Source organism: Meleagris gallopavo, chromosome 12, assembly GCF_905368555.1.
Source record: "Meleagris gallopavo chromosome 12, MGAL_WU_HG_1.1, whole genome shotgun sequence".
In the NCBI taxonomy this organism is placed as follows: Eukaryota; Metazoa; Chordata; class Aves; order Galliformes; family Phasianidae; genus Meleagris; species Meleagris gallopavo.
The window spans coordinates 1013820-1035187 of NC_139415.1; the positions used below are offsets into that span (position 1 = coordinate 1013820).

At 47.9% G+C, this 21368-nt stretch overlaps 2 protein-coding genes across 2 annotated transcripts in view; both read left to right on the forward strand.

Moving 5' to 3' along the window:
- ARIH1 (ariadne RBR E3 ubiquitin protein ligase 1) overlaps positions 1-2272 on the forward strand; it is a 47833-nt gene extending 45561 nt beyond the window's left edge. The window contains exon 14 of the mRNA XM_085233607.1: positions 1491-2272. Within this exon, the coding sequence (XP_085089733.1) occupies positions 1491-1575 (85 nt within the window). The 3' untranslated portion in view covers positions 1576-2272. The remainder of the gene's footprint in view (positions 1-1490) is intronic.
- A 931-nt stretch (positions 2273-3203) lies between these two features.
- BBS4 (Bardet-Biedl syndrome 4) overlaps positions 3204-21368 on the forward strand; it is a 33709-nt gene continuing 15544 nt past the window's right edge. The window contains exons 1-3 of the mRNA XM_085233608.1: positions 3204-3532; positions 3747-3798; positions 18044-18123. Of these exons, the coding sequence (XP_085089734.1) occupies positions 3509-3532; positions 3747-3798; positions 18044-18123 (156 nt within the window). The 5' untranslated portion in view covers positions 3204-3508. The remainder of the gene's footprint in view (positions 3533-3746; positions 3799-18043; positions 18124-21368) is intronic.

Genomic DNA, 21368 nt, shown 5'->3' on the forward strand with positions numbered 1-21368 from the left:
AGAAATACGCCCAAGTAGCATAAACTGTAGTGATGAAGGGGACGTGAGGGCTGGAAGCAGCCATTAGCCTGCGGTGGGCCAGTGGCCCGTTCTGCTGTGCAGGCTGGCAGCGCAGCTGGCACTAGGCAAGGCTCACAGACTTTTGGAGGCATTTGATAAATGGCCATTAAGTTGGGTTGGCTGTTTGCTTTAGGTCCTGTGAAACTGAATGTTCTTCTAGGAATGATTACGTCTATCCAGAAGAAATTAGAGCATAATATGGCTTGAATTGCCTGAAAACAGCATCCCAGGCCTGCCTTCATGTTTCTGGAAAGCCCGTGCGTATCTGTCAAGCCTGTGCAGGTCCCAGTTAACTAGTTTGGTCACGTCTTAATCATGTCCTACACAGTGCTCTTTGTGTACTGCTTATGGAATAACGATGGGAGATTGGGACCAAGGATGTTACTGAGGTGGGCAGGTGGGGTTTGAAGAACTGGGAAGCTCATCTCCTACTTTGCAAAAGCGCTTCTGGAAAGCAGGATTAAACCCCCATCACTACGAAAGAACTGAAGTTGGGAAAGCAGGAACTGTGCACGTTGGCTATCACATGCTTCATTAAATCAATGGGACTTTGTGTGTGATGGCTTGTGTTGCAGCAGCTGATAGCAAGGGGAAGAGACAGAGCAGTTCTATGCAGATAAATCTGTCCCATCTGATCAGGTACTAAGCACTAACAGTGTGAGAGCTGCTCATTTATAGTTTGCTCCTGGAACCTGAATACTTTAAATGTTTTTTCTGTTTTTATCTTTTTAGTTGGCTAACGCACTCAAAATGAACGTGGCATCTTTTGATATGTTCCTATGAAATCCCTTTTCCTCACTATCACCCTTTCTGGTAGGACTGTACCTAAATCTGGAATCAGTTTATTTGCAGCTGTATCAGTTGAAACGAGTGTAGGTGTAAAGAGCTTACAAGGCATTGGAGTTAGGGGGTGAAGCTTCTCTTCCAGCCAGGCCAGTCCCCTGCCTGTAGTCTGCTCTCAGTGCTTGGCCACTTCCATTGGGAACCAAGCAGGGGTCAGCATCCCCAAGATTTTGCCCAGCCTGCTCTGGGTTTGCTGTGCACCAGCTTGCCTCTGAGAGCGCTCTCTCTCATTTCAGGTGTCACTGCTAAACTGTGCTTTGGCTTTTCTAACTAGCAGCTGCCACTTCTTCATTTTTCAGTTATTAAAACTCTATTATTCAGTTATTTCTCAGCTCTAGGGACTTCGGGGATGCTTTTGCATGGAAAACTCTAAATTTGCATGATGTTTTTTCAACCAGGGACCTGGAGCGAGTGACTGGAGTAACTGAAGTCTTAATTAGCGCTGTTAACTGGCTACAAATATAAAGCCCTTCTCAGGGGATACCCCCTTTTGGAAGCAAGGCTTAATTTAGGTTTGCATTACTCAATGCTGGGAAAGAACTGTGCCTCCTAACCTACTTTCTCTGTGCTGTCCCCTTCTGCTGCAGATACTGCGAGAGTCGACGAAGGGTTTTGTTGCAGCACGTGCATGAAGGCTACGAGAAGGACCTGTGGGAGTACATTGAGGACTGAGACTGGCCCCGCATAAAACGAACTCTGAAACTTTTACCATCTAGAGTGCTGATGCGATAAAAATAAAAACACACACAAGGCACTATGCCTGTTACACCGCTGGTCTGTAGAACCGGGATTCTGTTTTGTTAACAGAAAATTTAAGTAAATTATATTGTAATAAAAAAAAAAGGTAGATAAACCATTGTACAACAGTATTCTAGGCGGCCAATAAGAGTGACAGACTCACTAAAAAAAAAAAAAACACAAAAAAAAAACAGCCCTCCAACTTTAACTTGTAACGTAGCTTCATTTTCCAAGCCAACTCCTTTTTCTTTTCTATCTTTCTTTTCCTGTGTGTAGTACAGATGAATTTAAACCAGTTTCTTGACACTGCTTTTCATGTCCAAACCAGCCATTTTGATGTACTTTGGTAAGGGGGGATGTCTCCCGCCCCCCTCCTCCTCTCTGCCCCCCCCCCCCCAATACATGGATGAATGTTGATTGGCTCCTTGTAAAGATGACTTTTTGGGGAGGGGAGGAGGGGGGTACACAGCAAGGAAAAAAACTTTGTATATGACTTTTAAAACAGAAAAAAAAAGAGGACAACACAGTATTTTTCAAAGTTGTATATAGCGCATATGCATGGACAAAGAGCAAGCGTGGCACGTGTTTGCATAATGTTTAATTACAAAAAAATATTTATTCTTTAAAAATCTTCAAGATTATGTCTATTTGCTGTGCATTTTCTTTCAGTTTGATTTTTTTTTTCTCTTGTTCTGTTTTCCCTGGGATGGGGTGGGGGAAGCGTGTGCTGGTGTAGTGACTTTTTTTTGAAGACTTTCACCAGAGAAGCTGGAGTTCTCCTCTTCACGCAGTTCCTTTACGTCCGTCGGTCTGTGCGTACCCTTTGCTGGTGACGGACTCATCCCCCTGAGCTCCTGACACTCGGTATCCCGGTGTGCATTGCATTCATGAAGAGTGTATGTTGTGATTCAGGATGCTTTGCTTTTTTTTTTTTTTTCTTCCCCACACTGGTACTGCTTGACCTGTCCCAGCCCAACTCCGCTGTTCCCATCCACGCACACGGCCGCGCTCTCAGCCTGGAGGAGCTGTGTGTATGTGTGTGTGCTTAGAGTTGTTTTCTTATTTCTCTGAACTCCGAGGCAGGAAAAGGAGGGGTATTTCGCACCACTTCTCCAAAGATTATGGCAAGATTTCGGCTGTGGATCTCCTCTCCCATCCCCTCTCATCTGTCCAACGGAGCGCTCCTTGCTGTTCAGTTTCACTTACATTATAATGAGTCGTAACATTGAAAAGGAGAGATGATGGAATTGTCTTTGTGTTTGTTTTGGGCTCAGTTTCCGGGCACGGTGTCCCGGCCACTATTTAACACTCCATCTAGCGCAGTAGAAATTGAAATCAAGGGGGTATTTTTCAATTAAAAGGGGAAAGAACTAATGAGCTAGCTGCTGAGTCCATTTTTATGATTTCTGTAACAAGAGCTATGTTAAAGTAAACAATTGGTGGTGGTTTTATTAAATCTACTCCTGTATAGGAACTCCTCCTGTGGTATTTTTCGCCAGGCCTCGAGCTCTGTGCAGCCTCCGGGGGGAGGAGGGGCCGAGGGCGGCTCCGCAGGGCAGGGCCGGCTCCGGGAAACGCCCGCAGCGCCGCCATGTTGCGCCGCGGCCCGCGCCGCCCTTCTGCCCTCGGAACGGCGCCGGGCGAGGGGGAGGCGGGCGGGGCTCCCCGCGTCGGTTGGAACGCTGCCCGGCAGCGCGGCGGAGCGCGAGACGGCGGGCCTTAATTCGGAGCTCTGAACCAACGAACAGCGGCGTCCCCAGGCTGCTAGGCGGCTGCTCGGCCCGCCCCGCCCGGCGCCGCCCACCGCTCCCCTCACGGCCGCGCCTTCCCGCCCCGTTACCGCGGCAACCGCGCTCCTCCCGCCGCCATGGCGGAGCCGCAGGCCGGGCCGGTGAGCTGAGGGAGGGGAGGAGGGTGTGCTGCGTTGGGTGCGCCTTCGTTTTGCCTCTGTTCGTTTTATTTCTGTTCGCTTTGCCTCTATGTTCGCTTTATTATCCCCTTCAAAAAAAGATTGTCTTCGCCGAGTAGCCGAACCTCTCGGTGAGAGCGGCGGGAATTGCCGGGAGCCGTGCCGCTCTGCTAACGCCGCGCTTCTCTCTCCTCAGGTTTCTTCGTCGGCAGCGGTGGCGGGACCGCCAAAGCCCCATCCTAAAAGAGGTTGGTTTTAACATTTGGTTGTGCTTCTCGGGCAGGTTGGTCTTAAGATTTCTTCGTAGAAGAAGTCTAACAAGGATCAAGTGCTCTGTGGGAAAAAATGAGGCAAGCGCCATGTAGAATCGTAGGATTGCTCGGCTCGGGAGGGACCGTAAGGATCGTGGAGCTCCAGCCCTGCCGCGGGCTGCCCAGGGCCCGCCCGTGTCCTGGTCACCTCCAGGGATGGGACACCCGCAGCTCTGCTGCCTCTGCCAGCGCCTCACCGCCTCTGTGCTCACAGCGTTCTCCTCACACCTCACCTCAGTGTCCTCTCAGTTTAAAGCCGTTCCCCCTCGTCCCGCCTACTGCTATCTGCCCGCGTACAGAGCCGCTCTCCCTCCTGTTTGTGAGCTCCCCTCCTGTCCTGGAAGGCCGCAGTGAGGTCTCCCCGCAGCCTTCTCTTCCCCAGGCTGAACACCCCCAGCTCCTCAGCCCGTCTCCATAGCAGAGGTGCTGCAGCCCTCGCAGCATCTCCGTGCCCTCCTCTGCCCCGCTCCAGCAGCTCCGCACCCTTCCTGTGCTGGGGGCCCCAGGCCTGGACGCAGCGCTGCAGCTGGGGCCTCACGAGGGCAGAGCAGAGGGGACAGTCCCTTCCCTGTCCACTGCCACCCTGTTGGTGCAGCCCAGGATGCTGTTGGCTTTCCGGGCCCCAGATGGACACTGCTGCCTCGTGTGTGGCTTTTCAGCCGCTAGAGGTACTTTTTTATAGGGTCTGTGCAATCACTAGCTTAGTGCTGTTGCTGGCTAACTTACTGTACATCAGAATGCTTCTTACAACCTGAGAGACTTTGTTTTATTCCATACATATTTCTTGGGTTGTTAATGGATTTGATCTTTGTTTATCTTCTTAAATAAAGAGTGGCTTTGTACTTTCAGGTTCTGTTGATACTTGCATTTATCCACACAATGTCTTACTGTAAAAATGATCTTGAGAAACTAACATCGCGTGCTGTTGATGTTCCACATTTGCATTTCCGAAGTTATGAAGTAAAAGGGATGCATGAGTGAGATCAAACCAGTCAGGTTGGGACATAGCTATCATTTGCTATGTTATTTTCTTATTTAATTAACTGTCTGAGGTGTTGTTTTGAAATTCGGGTTGAATCTGAACTGGAACAGTAACAATCTCAGTTACTGTTTCAAAAAGTCTGACTAAATCCTGGTATTTTGCAAGGGGTGTCCTAGAGCCCGCTCAGTTGTGCTCACTCTCCTCGTGCAGATCTGCTCAATATAGAGACCTGTGTACCTGCCTGGGGTGAGATTTGGCTTTTGTAGATTTCCCTTCCTCCTGCGTCCTTCCTTTTGGAAGGCTAACTGTGTGCAGCCCTCATTTCATTTCACATAACTTTGTCAGCTTGCCTCTGGTGCATTGCCTGGAGTTGGGAAGGGACTGCTTTTGCTTCAGGCCTGAACGCAAGTGAAAATAGACTTTGGTTTTATTTCCACTACCAACTCCTTTGGGGTAAGGGTGGCTGTTATGTTTTTCTTGGAGGCACTGATTGACTCCGTAGCGAGATGGTTGTCTCCATCCTTCTCCATACAGATGATGATTCTGGTCCCCTCGTACCCAGTAACCCCACATCATTGCTTCTTCTCATACAAGTCACACCTGTGATGTTTGCAGGCTGGGAAGCTGTGCCTTCTGCCTGTTTTTTCAGCACACTGTGTGTCTTCAATTCTTTAAGGCAGCTGCAAGACTAATGGTGTTTGCCAGGTGATGGGCTATCACTGCCACACTATTTCCTGGCTCTATTAAGTCAACTCTGCATAATTCACGAGTGAATGGAATAGCTGAGCAAGAAAGATGGTGCCATCAACCCTACAGACAAGCGGTAGGGGTGTGCTGCGTGGAAGCTGCCTTCCCTCTGTCTGTGTGCTTGTTAAACCATCCAAGCCTTCCTGCCTTTAAGTGTGCACGGTTTAGTACTGATCATTTGGGAGGGCGAGATGAGACAGTTGTGACTTTCTTAATAGGACCATTTTGCAGAACTTGCTGTTTGATGAAAAATTACTTGCTCGTGGCTGTTGTTGAGAAGCTTTCTGTCATAACTTGGCATTTTGCGTTGCAGGCCTGAAACTGAGCTGGATGCTTTTTTAATGACACCAGCACTTCTTGGGGTTTTAAGGCTGCGTGGAAGAATTGCTCTGTCCCCTTCACCACCCGATGTTCCTCCTCCATCCTTGATTTGGCACCAGTGTTCATACAGCTGTGTGCCAGAGGGAAACAGCTAGTAAATGGAATTCAGCTCTTAAGTGTCCCTGGGTCTCCCTGGAGGGCCAGTGTGATTCTTTAGTCAAAATTAACTATCACAAAGACCAAAAAAGAAATCTAGCTTGGAACTTGTGTAATTATGTCAGCATCCCAAGGTGAACTCAGGCATCTCCAATTCCTTGGAGCACCTGTGGCAGTTCTTAAATGAAAGGGTTTGGGTACCTTTGCCATTAAGTATTTGACTGCACTGCCTTCTGTGCAGTGGGCAAAAGCTGGTCTGAGCTGCTGGTTAATCCCTGGGAAATGAGGGCAGCAGCAAGATCTGCCATAGGGAGTGATGTAACAGTGTCCTCTGCCTGTAAATGTGCTGCTGGGGGTATGTCGGAGAGGAGGAGAAGCAATGAATAAAAGCAGTGCTGTATGTTCTGTGGGGAGTTTGGCTTCTCTAACCTGTGGCTGTTTTTTTTTTTTTTTTTTTTTTTTTTTTAAGAAGATTATTTCTAGGATTTCTTGTTGAAGTCTCTCTTCCTACATCACGCCTTGAAGGAGCCAGGCAGATCTGTGTCTGTTGTTTTTGTGCAGAAGAGTGCTGCTAAATTTACTCTAAACTGACATTTTGGAGCACTGAATGGTAATTTTCTGTTGCAGCAATTTGCCTTTTTAACTTGCATTGTATTTTCAGGTGAGATGCAAGAAAGATTCTGAAACAGCATGAGCACAAGCGAGTTGATGAGATATGAAGTTGCTATGATGCTGTGACAGCTTATGGCCCTCTGCAAAAAGTTTGGTGCAGATTGAATTTGTAACACCTGAACAGAGCAGGTGTTACAATAACCAGTGACATCCTTGTACACAAACAGGGTAGAGCGTGGCCGCTGGAGGCCCAACCTGAATTGTCACCACGGGTAATCCAGGTTGGTGCAGCCTGCCTGTGTTTGCACTAGGTAGGAATGAGGGTTGAAATAGCTGGTTCTGAAAATGGTTCAGATTTGCAAGAAGCAATTTGAGTGACAAACTGCAGACGTGTGTTTTGTCTCTCAGTGGAAGGATTGAAGGCAAACCCCTCCGAGTGCCTTGTGGTGGCACTTGGGGACAGTCATTACTCAGCAAGTGACACATTGATAGCTGAAACCATTCATTATTTTGTCCTTTACCCCCCGTGGGGAGAGCCGCTCTGAAAGGCAATTCCCTTTGTTGCTGCATCAAGATCCATAACTCTCCCTCTGTTGATATTTTGTCCCCAGGCAGTGGGTTGGTGGAATACAGGAAGCTGTTCCCTGAAGCAGCGTAGAGTTAGCATCAGCCTGCTGAGGTGGGGTTTGAATCTCCTGGCTGCATTTTACATTCATCGGATATTTTCCAAAACGCTTTGCTGGTTTGGATTGAACTGGTGTGTCTCCCATCCTTCCTCTTTCCTTTTGCCACACAGGCAGCCTAGTCAGCTTGCACTGATAGCCTGTGGTGGAGAAAGCTCTTTTGTATGGCTGATTTTTGGGGGGATATAGCTTGAATTTATCTCGTTGTGTCATGAAAAATTCTATTTAGAAAGGCAGTTCTGGGCTCTTGTGTTAGTAATGGGTCAGGGTGAGTGGGACAATTTTTAATGCGTTTGGCTTTCTACACAAATATTAGATCTTAGGTTTTGTGAGATACGGTGGTGGCTTTTTAGTAGTGAGATAAAAGAATAAATAAGAGGGTATAATATAATAAACACACAGCAGCAAAATAGAGTGTGCTTGGAGTCACTGGAATAACGTGGACCCTTCAGGCCGTGAAGAAGGAGAATCCCAAATGGTTGCCACCCACCTGTGTGCTCACCCAGGGCACGGTCAGGTCGGTGATTTTCACAGAGAGGATGTTCCCTTTGTGAGTTGTAAAGGGATCAGCAGGGACTGGGTGTTCTTCCCTGTCCTGGGCAGTGGGATGGTTTTTGGATGTGTGGCAGGTATGATTTCTGTGGTGTTCACAGGAAGGAATTGTGCTTTGGATTAGCTGTGACCCTTGGCCAAGTGCTTCGACTTTGTTTTTTCTCATTTATCAGGCGGTGGATCGCTTTAATCCTAAGTGGATGCTGCAGGTTTCCAGTTTGCGATGCATTTGGAAAAATGCTGTTTGAATGCATCCGCGGCAGCGGTGCTGCTTGAGCTGTTGCAGCGCTGCTGAGGACGCCTGGGCAGAGCAGAGGGGAGGAGCGCCGTGAGCCCCGCTCGGCGCTGCCTGCGGGGCGTTTTAGCAGCTCATCGCTTCACATCAGAGCACTGCTGCACAACCCGCGGCTGTACGGCTGCTGCAGGGCTCGGGGGGCTTCGTCTCCTTTGCTGTCCTAGGTGGGTTCCGCTTCTGTCTTATGTAATTACAGTGTCACCAGCCAGGATGTCTAGCGGGCCTTCCAAAGGGAGGAGGTGAATCATAGAATGGCTTGGGTTGGGAGGGAGCTCAGAGCTCACCTGGTTCTGACCACGTGAAGTCCTGATGTTATTGCAGGGGAAGGTGCTAAGCCGAGGTTACAGTGGGTGGTGAGATGGGTTTCTCGGTGGTAACGGACGGGTGCTCGGTGTCCTCTGTAAGTGACAGCCAAGTTTGATGTAGACCTGGCTATGTGCGTAGATGAGCAGAGGTGGGGAAGCATGTGTCTTAAAGCTGTGGTTTCAGCCCTTTCCTTTGTGCTCTTTTACCACGCAGAAACCCAAGGTGTGGATAGATGACAAAGGTGCTGGGTTTCTGCATCTCGCCAGTGTAGTTTCTTTTGTTTCACTGGATTTTGGAATATTCTCAAGGGATATTGATTGTTCTTGTCCAGCTGAATCCCACAGCAGCATTCTGCTCAAGCACTGATAGTGCTGTCCTTTTTGTGTAGGTACTCATCCTCGAGGATGAAGATAAAGTCGGTGGGTTCCAATAACAAATACTTGCGAGTGCCGCTTCCGTGGGCAGTAGGACTCCCTTTGCCTGGTACTGACTCTTGATAGGAAGTGCTCAGGATGATCTCAAAATGTGACTGTTGGTTGAGATCTAACTATAGCGTGTGCAGAAATAGACAGTCAGCTTTAATGAGCTGTGCTGTGGATGCATCTTGCTTTGTCCCCAGGCAGCTGACACAAATAGCTGCTGGGCATCCGTCCTGCTCCTGCCTGTGTGCTGAGGAGCAGGTCTTGATGGTCCCTGACCAGCAGGCACCGAGCACTGCTGCCTGGGCACTTCCAAGTTCCTGATGGGTTTTCTTGAATCAATATCAATGCATTCCTTGAGCCAGCTTCAGAGCTGCCTTTGAACTGCACAGAATGAGACTACCTGAGGAATCCAGGTAAAAAATTAACGATGCTTCTGACTGTGTCAGAAAGGAAGGACCTTAGTGGAAGTTTGTGTGCATGGGGAACGAATGCGTTTCCAGGTGTCTGGATGTGCTACGTTGCTCCTGTTTGCCCATGTGCACACCAGCTTTTGGCGTCTGTTTCAACCTTCAAACTTGGTGTAAGAAAATGATTTCTAAATAATATAGATTAGATGGTAATTTCATCGTTGTACTGTATGAAGATGTGGTATTTTTCTCTTTACTAGTGGGTAGCACTGCTGCAGGTATTTTGTTCGTTATCTGACACAGGTGGTTTTTGTTTTGAAGAAAAGTAACTGATCATTTTCTGGGTAATTAAATTGTATACCACATTTCACTTCATCCCTTTGGCCTCAGACCAGCAGCTCAGTAACCCTGCGTTGTAAAGAACTGGAAGTGCTGCAGTTGGAATGTGCTGGTGCAGCTCTGCCCTCTTGTGTGTGCACGTTAATGTCTGAGAGAGCACACGGGGGCCCTGGGATGCAGCACAGTGGGTGTGTTGTTCTCTCAAGGCCGTGACATGCAAGCCTGCTGCAAACTTAGGCAACGAAAGGAAGCACCAGCTCTTGTAGCAAGCAGGTACCGTTGGAGTGTCTTTTGCTGATTTGGTAATTAAGAAATATACAACACTGGGTGAGGGGCAGCAGGTGGGGGAGGTACAGCTGCAGCATACTTCTTATAGAATCACAGCATCATGCAATGGCTTGGGTTGAAAAGCACCTCATCCCGTTCCAACTCCCCTGCTGCAGGCAGGGCTGCTGGCTGCTAGAGCAAGCTGAGATCAGGCTGCCCAGCACCCATCCAGCCTGGCCTTAAACACTTCCAGGGGTGGGCATCCGCAGCACCTCACCACTGAGCTTCCTTTAAAAGCCCTTGGTGCTAGGCAGTGCCTTCTGTATTTTAGAGCATTCGGCCTTGTGTTTGCCTGAGGTACTGCTTATGGATGAAATGGCAGCTCCTAGTGGGAGTCTCTAAGAATTATAGCAGCACCAAACAGTTTCAATGCCTCGGACGTGGAGCTCCAAGTCGGAGCAGATCCCCTATTTGCTGAAGTTGCATCTGATGCCACTCCTCTGCCCTCTCCCATCTCAGGATGAGGGGAGTTACTCCCCAGGGACACGTCTTCCTCTCCAGTACATCAGGGCAGCCCAGGCCATAACTCGGATGCCTTAATTTTCGGATGCCTAAGTTGTGGGAGGTGCATCGTGCTCGAGAATGGCAAATTGATGTGTGTGCAACCTGAGTCTTTTGTCGTGGTACTGCATGCTGGCTTTTGCCCAGCTCTCTGACATCATCTGTTGCACAGGAGTGATGGCACCCACTGATAAAGGAGCAGCTCAGTGAGAGTTTAAAGTAATAAAAACCTCCATCATGTAGGACAGAGCCAGAAGTTGTGTTTATCTTGGCACAGATGAATTCCCTGATGCTGTAAGGTGCTTCGGTGTCGTATTCTGTGTGTTAGATATTAAAGACTCACAGGACAGTGTTTGTAATGCTCATCCTCAACAAGAGGTGAGAGAAGAAAGTCGAAAGTGAATCAAATTTTGGGCATACAGACAGTGGAGGGCTTGCTTTTGTGGGGTGATGAGCTGTGTGCTCCATGACACCTCGGTGTCTGGGGCATCACCGCGTGTGTTGTGAGTGTGGGGAGACAGCAGTGCTGTGGTGGGGCTGCCTTTGGGCAGCTCAGCTCGGTGCTTTGTCCAGCAGCAGCGAGCTTTCGTGTCTCATAAGCATCCTCCAGGCCTTAACAAAGAGACCCAGCCTTTATTCCAGGTTCTGTCCCGTTCCCCACATAGGCTGTGTACCGGGTGCTGCAGAAACCCTGCTGTATAAACACTGCACGTTCACCCTGTGTAGTGATTTCTGATTTCATTCAGCACCTAGCTGATTTATTCATCCTACTGAGGCAGGGCATCTGGTGAAAACACCCTGTGTCCCTGTCGTTGTAGGTGCACACGTGTAATTGAAAACGAGACAAACAATAGGGAAAACCGACTGTCGAGGCATTGTTCATTGCGGGACACGCATCAGAACGTCATCCTGAGGCAGGGTGTGTGGAAAGCTGCCTTCAGAAGCGGGCTCTTGTGGCAGGAAGCAGCGTGCTGTCACACACCCAGCTGTAAAGCACGCTTCGTTTGCAGAGATGAAATGAGGACAGGATTTTCTGCTGGCTGCTGAGTGGGATGTTTCAGAGGTTGTCAGGACTGCACTGCGCTGCTCTTCCTGCCTTAATTTTGTTTTACTTTCAATCAGGAAAGCTGCTTCTTATGAAAGCCTTACACCAGTTTAAGTTTCAATTTCCATGCAAAACACCTCGCGCTGTAGGTAGAAAAAGCCAGAGCACACATATGTAAGCCAGAGGGAGGATTAGGCTGGAAATCCTGAAAGCGCTGATCGCTGCCCTGCTCCTGATACAGGAGTTAATGAGAAGCTGGTCATTCAGGTTACTTTGGGAGCAACTGCAGCCAGCATTAATTCTTTTGTAGGGGAAATCTCTCCCGTCCTTGCTAACGTCTCCAACCTCCCCTGCTGCAGATAGGGCATTTTGTTCTGTGCTCTGTGCCTCTCTTGGTGAGGAGCAGCACTGACAAGCTCCACCCAAAGGCAGCCTGCTCCTTGCCTCCCGGGATGCTGGCACAAGGCTCCCAGCAGGATAAAAGCCTTTCAGAGGATAAAACAGGAGAGAGCTATGCCAAAGGTTCGAGTCCTTCAGCGTCTCCAAGTGTAGAACCGAGTCCTCAGGGACACGAGACCTGTTGTCAGATCAACCTCTCTGTCTAGATGAGCTTGAGTTTAAAAGCAAACATGGCAAAAGCTGTTTGAGACCCTTGGTTTTTCTGCTTGCAGCGTGTGTTGCTGCTCAGCAGTCAGCACTGCTGGTCAGAACTGATCTGTGCAGAGGAAGCAGGCTTTTTGTGAGTTTTGGTTTGGAGGTACGTGCGCGTTACTCGATTTCACCCCAAGGTTGCTCGCTGTTTCAGGTTGGAATTGTCTGTTTTGTGATCAGGCTGATGTATTTATGGCTCCTCTCCACCACTCCAAAGGCATCAGCAGAGCAGCACCTCGCCAGCTTCATGCTGCTAACAGACATCTCCCCATGTCCACACTGCTTCTGCCACTGGCAGCATCGTTGTGATGCTGGGAAGCCCACAGACGCGTATTTACTTCTATAACTTCCCCACTGTTAGATGCCTGTAATGAATAACCAATGCAGCTGTTGTTTTGCAAAGAAGAACATTTTATTTGGAGCGTCTCAGAGCTTGAAATGTCACCAAACAGAAAGTGCATGGAAGTAGGAGCTGGAACTCCTTGCGATTGCTGCGGTGTGAACGAGCAGCACGAAATGCCTTTTATTTATTTTTCTTCCTAGTGTATAAATCACCTGTAAGACCGAATTTTCAGTTCTTCGTATGACTGTGGCTGATGTTCCTGCAGGGGGAGGTGGAGAGTCAGAAATGTCGCCTTTTTGTTCAGCCCCGCTGCTGCTTTGCAGCGCCTCGTGAAGCTATTCATACCCGGCCGTCAGATCGCAGCCGTGAGTTACGGCTTTCCTGACAGCACCGGGATTGTGTCTGATGAGTTTTATTAACCCCAGCTGACTGTAAATAACGAGGAACCGCACGGGTCTGTCATTTGATTTAAAGGTGTTCCGGCAGCAATTTGCAAAAGGAAAACAGAGGATCCAACAGGAATGGCCACGGCGATGCCAGGAGAGGGTTGCAGGAGGCTCTCCGTGTTTCTGTCTGCGTGTGCATTTTGCAGGTATTTGTGTGCACAGACACCTGCAGTCTCCCATACGAGCACCACGCGGTGCAGACAGCCGCCCTTGGGCCGTGATCTTCTGAGCCATTTTCATCGTTCCTGAGCTCTGGGTACATCTGATCTCCATTTATGCTGGTTTCAAACTGCTGGGCTGGGCTGGGCGTGGGAAGGGCAGTGTTCCTGTACTAGTTCAAATTCAAAACTGTAATGTATTTTCCATCGCCAGGAGCTCAACTGAAGCCTTTGGGTGCCTGAGAGAGGAGGAGGATTTCTCGTTGCATGTGTCCGTGCACCAGCCCAGTGAGGAATCTGTAGGGTGCTTCACTGCAGTCAAAGCAGTCTGTTCTTAAGTGAAAAATCCTTCAGTGAGGGCTTCCTTTCTCTCTTATTTCTATCTTACTTTGGAAAATGCAGTTCCATGGCAGCAGTGCGTTGTTTTATAGTAGCTGTTCCTTTTTATTTTAGTATTATTTTTCCTTGCGGATGCTCATCACCTCTCTCCCACCAGTTTTCACCCTCTCCCACCCTTTGCCTCACACTGGCAGCCTGTGCTGCTCAAGGCAAAAGGGAGAAGTGCGCAGCTGGTTTCCTCTCTGCCTTTCTCTTCCTATCAGCATTTAATTAAACACAGTTGTGAAAACACTGAGCTTCATTTTGGATTGCAACCACAGCCATCCCCAGCAGCAAGCCTTCCCAAACTCAGAGTGACTGTAACCCTGGTAATGGTGTCAGCCAAGGCCTCGAGGAGGCTGGGAGTTGAGGAGTTGAGCTGGGAGTTGAGGGATGCTGTAGAATGGGAAATGAACCTCAAATCAACGAGCTCAATCCTGCTTTTGGATGTTAGTGCCAGCCTTGCCCTCTCTGATGAGGGGAGATAACACTGCTCTCGCTACAGCCAAGCTTCCCTCTTAGCTTCTTTCTGTGAGCAAGGTGCACTTGACTACATTTTTTTCCTGCTAATAGCAAAATGCTACATTAGTAAGAGACGTGGGGCGTTGCATCTGTGCTTATTTGGTTTGAAAGTAGCTGTGTGCTTTCTCAAGGCTGGAGGGTTTGGCTTCACAGCCTGTAGGTTTTGGGAGTGGCAGTCAGGACCCAGAGTAGGGCGGTCTTACCCAGGTCTCTAGTGCTGACTGCGCTCTATCCAGACAGTGATACATGTGGCTAGTGTGTAACCAAATACTTCTTAAAATCACTTTTCTGAAGTTCTCCTGCCCTCTCCTTGCTCCGTGTGTTGTGTGGGCAGTAGGTTATTATGCATTTTGGCAGGGCAGCAGTCCCTTCCCCCTGGAATGCAGTAAGAATCTCCTACGGATTTCTTTGCTTGAGCTTTTACCCCCTCTCTACACTACAACGATTTCAAAGCCTTTCATTAAATCCGAAGACCTCTCTTTGATTGTTCATATCTAAGCTATAATTACCCAATATCAAGGTACCATTTCATAGGGGGGTTCTCGCAAGAGAGAATAACTCCGATTTGATTTCTTTCCAGTCCCTTGAGAAAATCCATAACAGGATGAATCGAGTGAAGGGTGATGATAGCGCAGCACTGATACAAACCTGATGATCTTCCCCCGGTTCTGTCGGGGTTTCCGCTCCAGCAACTTCCTTAAGGCTGTCCTGTCAGAAAGAAAAATCACGTTGTTGGAAGTGGGTTGTGCAATCAATCACTGGCCACTGAGAGAGGGGGGATCAGATGGATTCTCAGTCAAAACACTGCAGAGGAGCTGGCACATCCCTTCACTGAGGTATTTAGTTGTGTTTGGTGCCTGGCTCCCTGTCATCATTGCTTAATGAGACTAGGCTGTTGTAATACCAGAAAACGGAGGCCAGAAGGTAATTACATAAGTTATAAATCCTTCTCAGTATTGTTACTAACTTCTTGGATTATTGTGTTGTTTTTGTCTGGCCTGAGAGCAGATTAATATTCAGAAAATGGTCTGAACCACTGCTTTCCTATCCTGTAGTTCCTGCTGGACCAGAGCTATGTAAGAGGTGGCAAAGAATAGTATGCTTCCATGTGCTCTGCAGCAGTTACTCATGAGGAAGGTCTGAAGGTCCATATATTGGAAGAGATGGAAAATTGCTTTGCAGACAGCCTGAGGGATGTGATGAGCACACTCAGCTCCTCCTGCTTGAGTCCAAGCTCCGTCCTCTCTCTGCTCAGAAAGCTTCTAAGTGGCTGTTTGTGTTCCAGTGTCCAATTAGAGTAAGATTGCAAATGGTTGCATGCCCTGCAGAGCAGCCACTGTTCCCCGTCATCCCTGCTGGGAGACTGAGGGGTGCTGCCTCTATGTCTTTCTCTTCTGCTGCTGCTGCCTGGCCTTGTGCTGCTCTGGGGATGCTGCAGCTGTGTGATGTGTGTCACCTGGTGTTGTTTGGAGGTGTTTTATGGGTAACTGTTCAACTTGAAAAAACGCATAGACAGTAGGACCAGCAAAGGTTGGATTGGGTCCTTTCAGAAAGGCACAGGATGTCGTCTTCTCTTCCTCCCAAGTAGTGGGGGACTGTCCTCAGAGAACGCAGTGACCCTTTGTGGTGGGACAGTCCTTGTCTCCTGGCTGGGGGGGCAAAGGTGATGGAGATAAATGAAACAGAAGCATTTCATTGCTTTTGTGGAGCAACAGGAATTCAGATTAAGCTGGCTGTGGCTCTGCAGAGATCTGTGAACAAATGGCATTAATTCTTTGCACCTCTGAAAAGAATACAAAGCCCAGCTACCAGACCTTTGCTGCTCACAGCCCCTTCTGGGGGGATGAGACGAGTTCTAATGTTGAGTCATTTCTCAATTTCCTCACAGTTTTTGTCCTTCCACTCTTGTGTGTCCGCTGTGGCATTCACACCAGGTTTCTGTTTCTCTTAGGTTTCTTCAGTGAAAGGGTCAAAGCATTGCTGTTTTCTTCTCTAAATAGGCTCAGGGACTCAACCTTCAGATTACTTGTATCTACAGACTAATGTAGGCACCTTTTTAGAAGATATTGGAATTTTTTGTCTCTCTTTTTTTTTTTTTTTTTTCCAATGTGTCCTAGGGAAAAAGAAAGAAGGAGGCTGATGTATTCTCAGTCAGGTGTGTTGCTATTTCCAAATGAGTTTTACGAGAGGAAAAACTCTGTATGTTTTCCCAGCTCCACGTGGTTGTCCTTGGAGACAGCGAATTGCCGGGGGAAGCAGAACTGTTTGATCTCTGCAGATGCCGTTCGCTTCTGCATCTCATGGTGCTTTTTGCTTTCTCTTGGTGTACCTCCAGCACAGCTCCTCAGCTGGGCTCTGCAGGTGGTATCTGTGAAATGTCCGTGCCCGTTTTATCCTTTTCTTTCCATTTCTGCATTGTTTCTCAGCAGCAGGACAGTAGCAAAAAGGGATGACAAGGACAGAAAGCAGCTCTGTGGCTCTGCCTGTCTGTGCTGTGGGTGCTGGGGAGTAGGCCTGGGCCCTCTGGGTTTTCTGTCTATTGCAAGAGTTAATGGGGCTCTCTGTTTCTTTTTAACTTCTCGGCAAGACCTGAGCTATGCCAGGTATCAGGCTGGAGACTAACAGGGTATGTATGTCTGGAGGGCCTTTGAATGTTCTCCATTTAAAACAGATTTTGTTGTAGTGATAGAGGATGTTGTAATTTTAAGCTGTGATTATAGGTGCAAATGGATAAAGCGTACTTTAATTTTGACTTGAATCAAAATCTTGACAATTAAATAGAGCTCCTTTGAAATCCGTGCTTACAGAGGGGGGTCGGAGCAGGTTCTGTGTGCTTCCATGGTTGGAACCACGTGGTGCCAGGAGGATCCGGAGCTGTGCTGCAGGCAGGCAGTGGGCACTGGGAGCCTTTGGAAATGCCACCTCCTGCTCTGAGCTGCTGGGAGCTCAGCCTGCAGCTCCTGGCACAGCGCTATGGGTCTGTGTGCTGCTGGGGTCGGGTGGCCCTGCATGGCATCGCCAGCCCTGTGGCCACAGCTCCTGCAGCCATCTTTGCCTCATGTTGCCTTCTGCACTGGTGTCATAATATTGACTTGCAAACACCGAGCTTTTTTTGCCAGTTGCTATGGTTACCTTGCAGCTACCAGCATCTGAGCTGTAAAAGCGAGTAAGAAGCAATACATTCCGAGCCTTGATGAAATGCACAGCAGTGTGTTAAGCTTCTAAACCCAATGTAACTACTACTAAGCAACATCCGCCCGTGGTTGGCCATAATGACTGCTGCAAGCTCCTTTTGGCTGAAATACTGGAGTGAGGGTTATGCTATTCCACTGCATCAGGTGCATCTTTCTGCCAGTAGCCTCAGCTGCCTCAGAACTGTGATGCTTCGTAGTCACTTCACAGTTTCAGAGAACTGAGTTTGACCTCTCAGTTACTCACGCCTTGTGAATGGCAGCATCTCCAACATCTCTTCTTGTGTGTGTTGCCAGTTTCCTTCTCTCCTAGAAATTGATTTTGAAGAAGCTTGGTTCTTCAGCCTCAGCTCCAAAGTACCAATCTAACTCATACCCCTCAAGGTGCTGCTTGTGTACAGGTTTGGAACCAATCTCATCAAATCAGCGTGAGTGATAAATTGAAATGTAGTCGATGTGCTGCTGCTTGGTGCAATTGGCTCCCATAGCTGCCCCAGGAGGAGTGAATGCCTTGAGCCTTTAGAGGTGGTAGGTCTTTGTTTTCAGCTGAGGGGCCTGATGTAGTGTCCCTGTCTCATGCAGTGCATTTTACCCATCACTTTGAGAAATGGAATGCAGCTGGGCACTGGTTGTATGTCCAGACTGCAGGCTTTGGGTCAGGATATTGATTGTGCTGACGGGTGCAATTGCTGTTTTCAAATTAGTTGCGTTGTGCTTGCAGACCAGGCAGTTCAGAATTGCTCTCATTCTCTGCTGATTAATCTGATTTTGTGTGTTCTGCTAATATTGTCCCTGCAGTGCCGGAGATACCCATGCTAGAGAGGAGGAACTGGTTCATTTATCTGCTGTACGTTCACAGAGAGTACGACGAGTGCAAGGTAGGAGTTGCTTCTGAGACTTTGCACTGGAAAGGATTTTTACTGCTGTTAGGAAACTGCAGTTTTCATGCCAGGACAGAGCCAGCTGTGCTGTGATGGCTGTCCCAGGTCACTTGGTGAGCCAACAAAGGGCCCTAGGGTCCTCTCCTTTCCCATTAATCTGTATGTTGTCAAAATAACATCCGTAGTTTGAACTAAGGCTGTCCTAACCACCCCCTCTCCTTACTTCTCTTGGACTAAGAGAGAAACAGCTAAGACAAGGCTTTAATTTTCTTAATTCTTCAGCTGTGTTCAGAATTCGTACGTGTATTTCTCTTGAACTGTCCATGAGCTGTTGATGATAGGTTTGGAAGTGGTAAGAATGAAAGATCTGCAAACTTTCCTTGTTCCAGGAGGTGAGTGGTGTCTTCCAAACTGATTATAAGGCAGTTCTGTAGTGCAGGTCTCTCAAAGGTGCTACAGAGCTGCTATGAAAAGCACTTCAATTGGGTAAAACATTTCTACCAACTCTAAAGTACATCTTGGCTATCCTAGAATGAAATTCTTCCATTCTGCATGGTACAGCACCACACCCTTTGATTTCTCCTGGGTTTAGTGTGTAGCTTGAAAGGAGTTTGATTTGGGATTGTAACAATAAATGGGCTACGGAAATGGTGAGTTGATTAAATGTTGTGTTTTCCTGACAAGAACACAAGGCATTGAAGGTGATGTGCCAGTGGGTGGGAGGAGGGCTGTAGGAGTTGTCTGCTTGTTTTCATAATATGCAAAGTAGATCTGAAAGTACTTTTTTCCTTCTGAAACACTAGGATTGGCCAGGACTTGTCTCTCTCTCTGTTGGAAAGCTCTTAGGGGTGCTTAAGAAAGTGGTAGGCCAGAAGAAATGCATTTAGCTTAATTAATGAAGCTGGAGGGCTGTATCATCAGCAGAGCCATTTCCTCTCAGATCTTTGTTTAAATAGGTGTAAACAAAAGCTGGATTGGTAATCTAAATAGAAAGTTACTGTCCTTTTCTGTTTCTTTTTGGTAGCCTGTTTTGTATGTGTACTGTTGCCACGATGGGATGTAGGCGTGTGGTGCGCAAAAAAAGTGTACAGCTCAGGGGAGCAGGGAAAATAGCTATGTGGATGCTCCAAAGGGAACACTGCCTTCTCCAAGTCTCCATCAGTCACCAAAGGAAGCAAAATATGGGGAAAAATGGAAGTTTTGGCACCAGACCATAGCTAGCTAAATCACCTTCCATCCTTCTGCCCAGACACGATGAATGCGTGCTCAGAGGCCTGGATTTGTCCCAGAGAAGTTAAGAAGATGCTGGATCCTTCTGCACTCTTCAGAGGTGGCTGTGTCCCAAAGGCAGTCTGCTCTTGGATGGGCTGAGCTGCCCTCTGGGGCCTCCAGCTCTCGCTGCTGTTCTGTGGGTCGCAGATCTGAGCAGGAGGCCCCAGGTGCTTTTATACATGCTCGGGGCTAATATCTTCAATAACTGAAAAAGTATTGTCATCTCCAGTGCCTGACGTTGCTGTAAACTTACAACTTCAAAACAGTTTGGGCATTCACTCAAGTCTATTTGTTTTCTTTTAAGACTCGGGTAGGAAATGAGTGATCTTGGCCCCTTTTTTCCATTCACTGCTTTCAGAGGCATCATCTCTAACTCCCCTATTTGCCAGTGATGTAAAACACCTAGGAAATAGTGTTTGTTTGCTAACATCATCTCCCCAAAATCTAAAGGGTTGAGTTGCTTTTAACCCCTACAGTGCCACTCCATCTGCTCTGGTGTTGCCAAACTTCTTGACAAACTTCTTTTGCTGCTTATTACAGCGGCAGATTGATAACAGACTGTTTGATTCTGCTGCCCAGCAAGATGCAAAGCAGATATCCTCCAGGGTGAGGACTGCAGCACCGCTTGCTATTGCAGTGCAGTCAGGAACAGGGATTTGTAGGGTGACGTTGGAGTGTGGGGACCGGCCCTGCTAAGCAGTCATCATCACTCAGCTTCGCGTGCAAAGCTGATAAACAGCATGTTCTGCTCACAGCCTCAGTTCTGCCTCTTCCCCCTAGCTGTATTTTTTATAACAGAAATCTTCTGTTATGTGTGAGGGAAGGATTATTAAAATTACCAGATGCTTTTAATTAATTAAAATCACTCATGCTGGTTGGTCTCCTGCCAATGCATCTGAATTCTGACAGCCAGTTAAATAAACTTGGGAGGAAACACTGGGATTACAGATCATCCTTCTCAGCTTCAGGCCTTTTGCTGTGGGATTTTTAGGGTTTGAAGAATTAATCAGCTCCCTCTAAAAGGTAGCTCTCTATTGCCCTCTCTTGCTCTGAGAGACTGGATTTGTGCTCTGAGAGACTGGATTCAGGAGATGCTTGCTTGTGTCCAACCGAGTGTCTGATAGCAAAGTGCTTGGTGAAGACCCAAGTGCAGGCATGTGGAGGGCTCTGGCTAGGAGATGGGTAGGTGCCTACCCCAGGGGAAAAGCAGTCCTGGCAGCTTCTTTCTTTTCCTTCCTCTGTTTAATTTTTTTTTTTTTTATGAGGGAGGCTGCTCAATAATAACTCTCCTTGCTTTCACCCTGCTTTCCTTCTATGTGCTGCGTTTGAGGTTCAATTTCCCTTCTTGTTTTCAGAGGCAGGGGATGGAGGTACAGAGAACGCTCTTGGCAGAAGTGCCAGATGAGCAGCGGGTTATTCTTAGCCCAGGAATCCTTTCCCCCTTTGTCTCTTCTACACTGGAGCTCAGAGAGGAGGCTCAGAGAGCAGCAGCAGTGTGTTTGCTTCATGGTCCCAGTTTGCATCCTTCCAGAAATCCCTTTTTTGGGGCTTCTTTACAATTTCAGGTCATGTGTGACTGTGGAATAGAGCCAGACTACACCTAAACTGTCAGCTTCAGATGCAGACAACAAGGATTTACATTTTCATCAGTTTTCTTTCTTTCTTTTCCCATGCTCTCTTCGTTAGTTCATTCAGCTTCCATTAATTCAGCTACAGTTGCTCCAGTTCAATTTACTTCTTCCCAAAGGGCCTAGAGTAGATGCTGTTATCAGCAGAGGATGCTTCATAGATTTCTTGCAGCGTTTTCCCCAGGTGATATGTAATTATCTTTAGCAGTAGGAATGAGCAGACAAATACTGCCAGGCCTGCAGTGTTCTTGGCACTGTGCTCTTCTCAAGCATTGACCAGTTTGTGCTCTTACGTGCACTCCTGTTGTCCCAAACACAGTCCTGTGTCTTTGTTATTTGTGT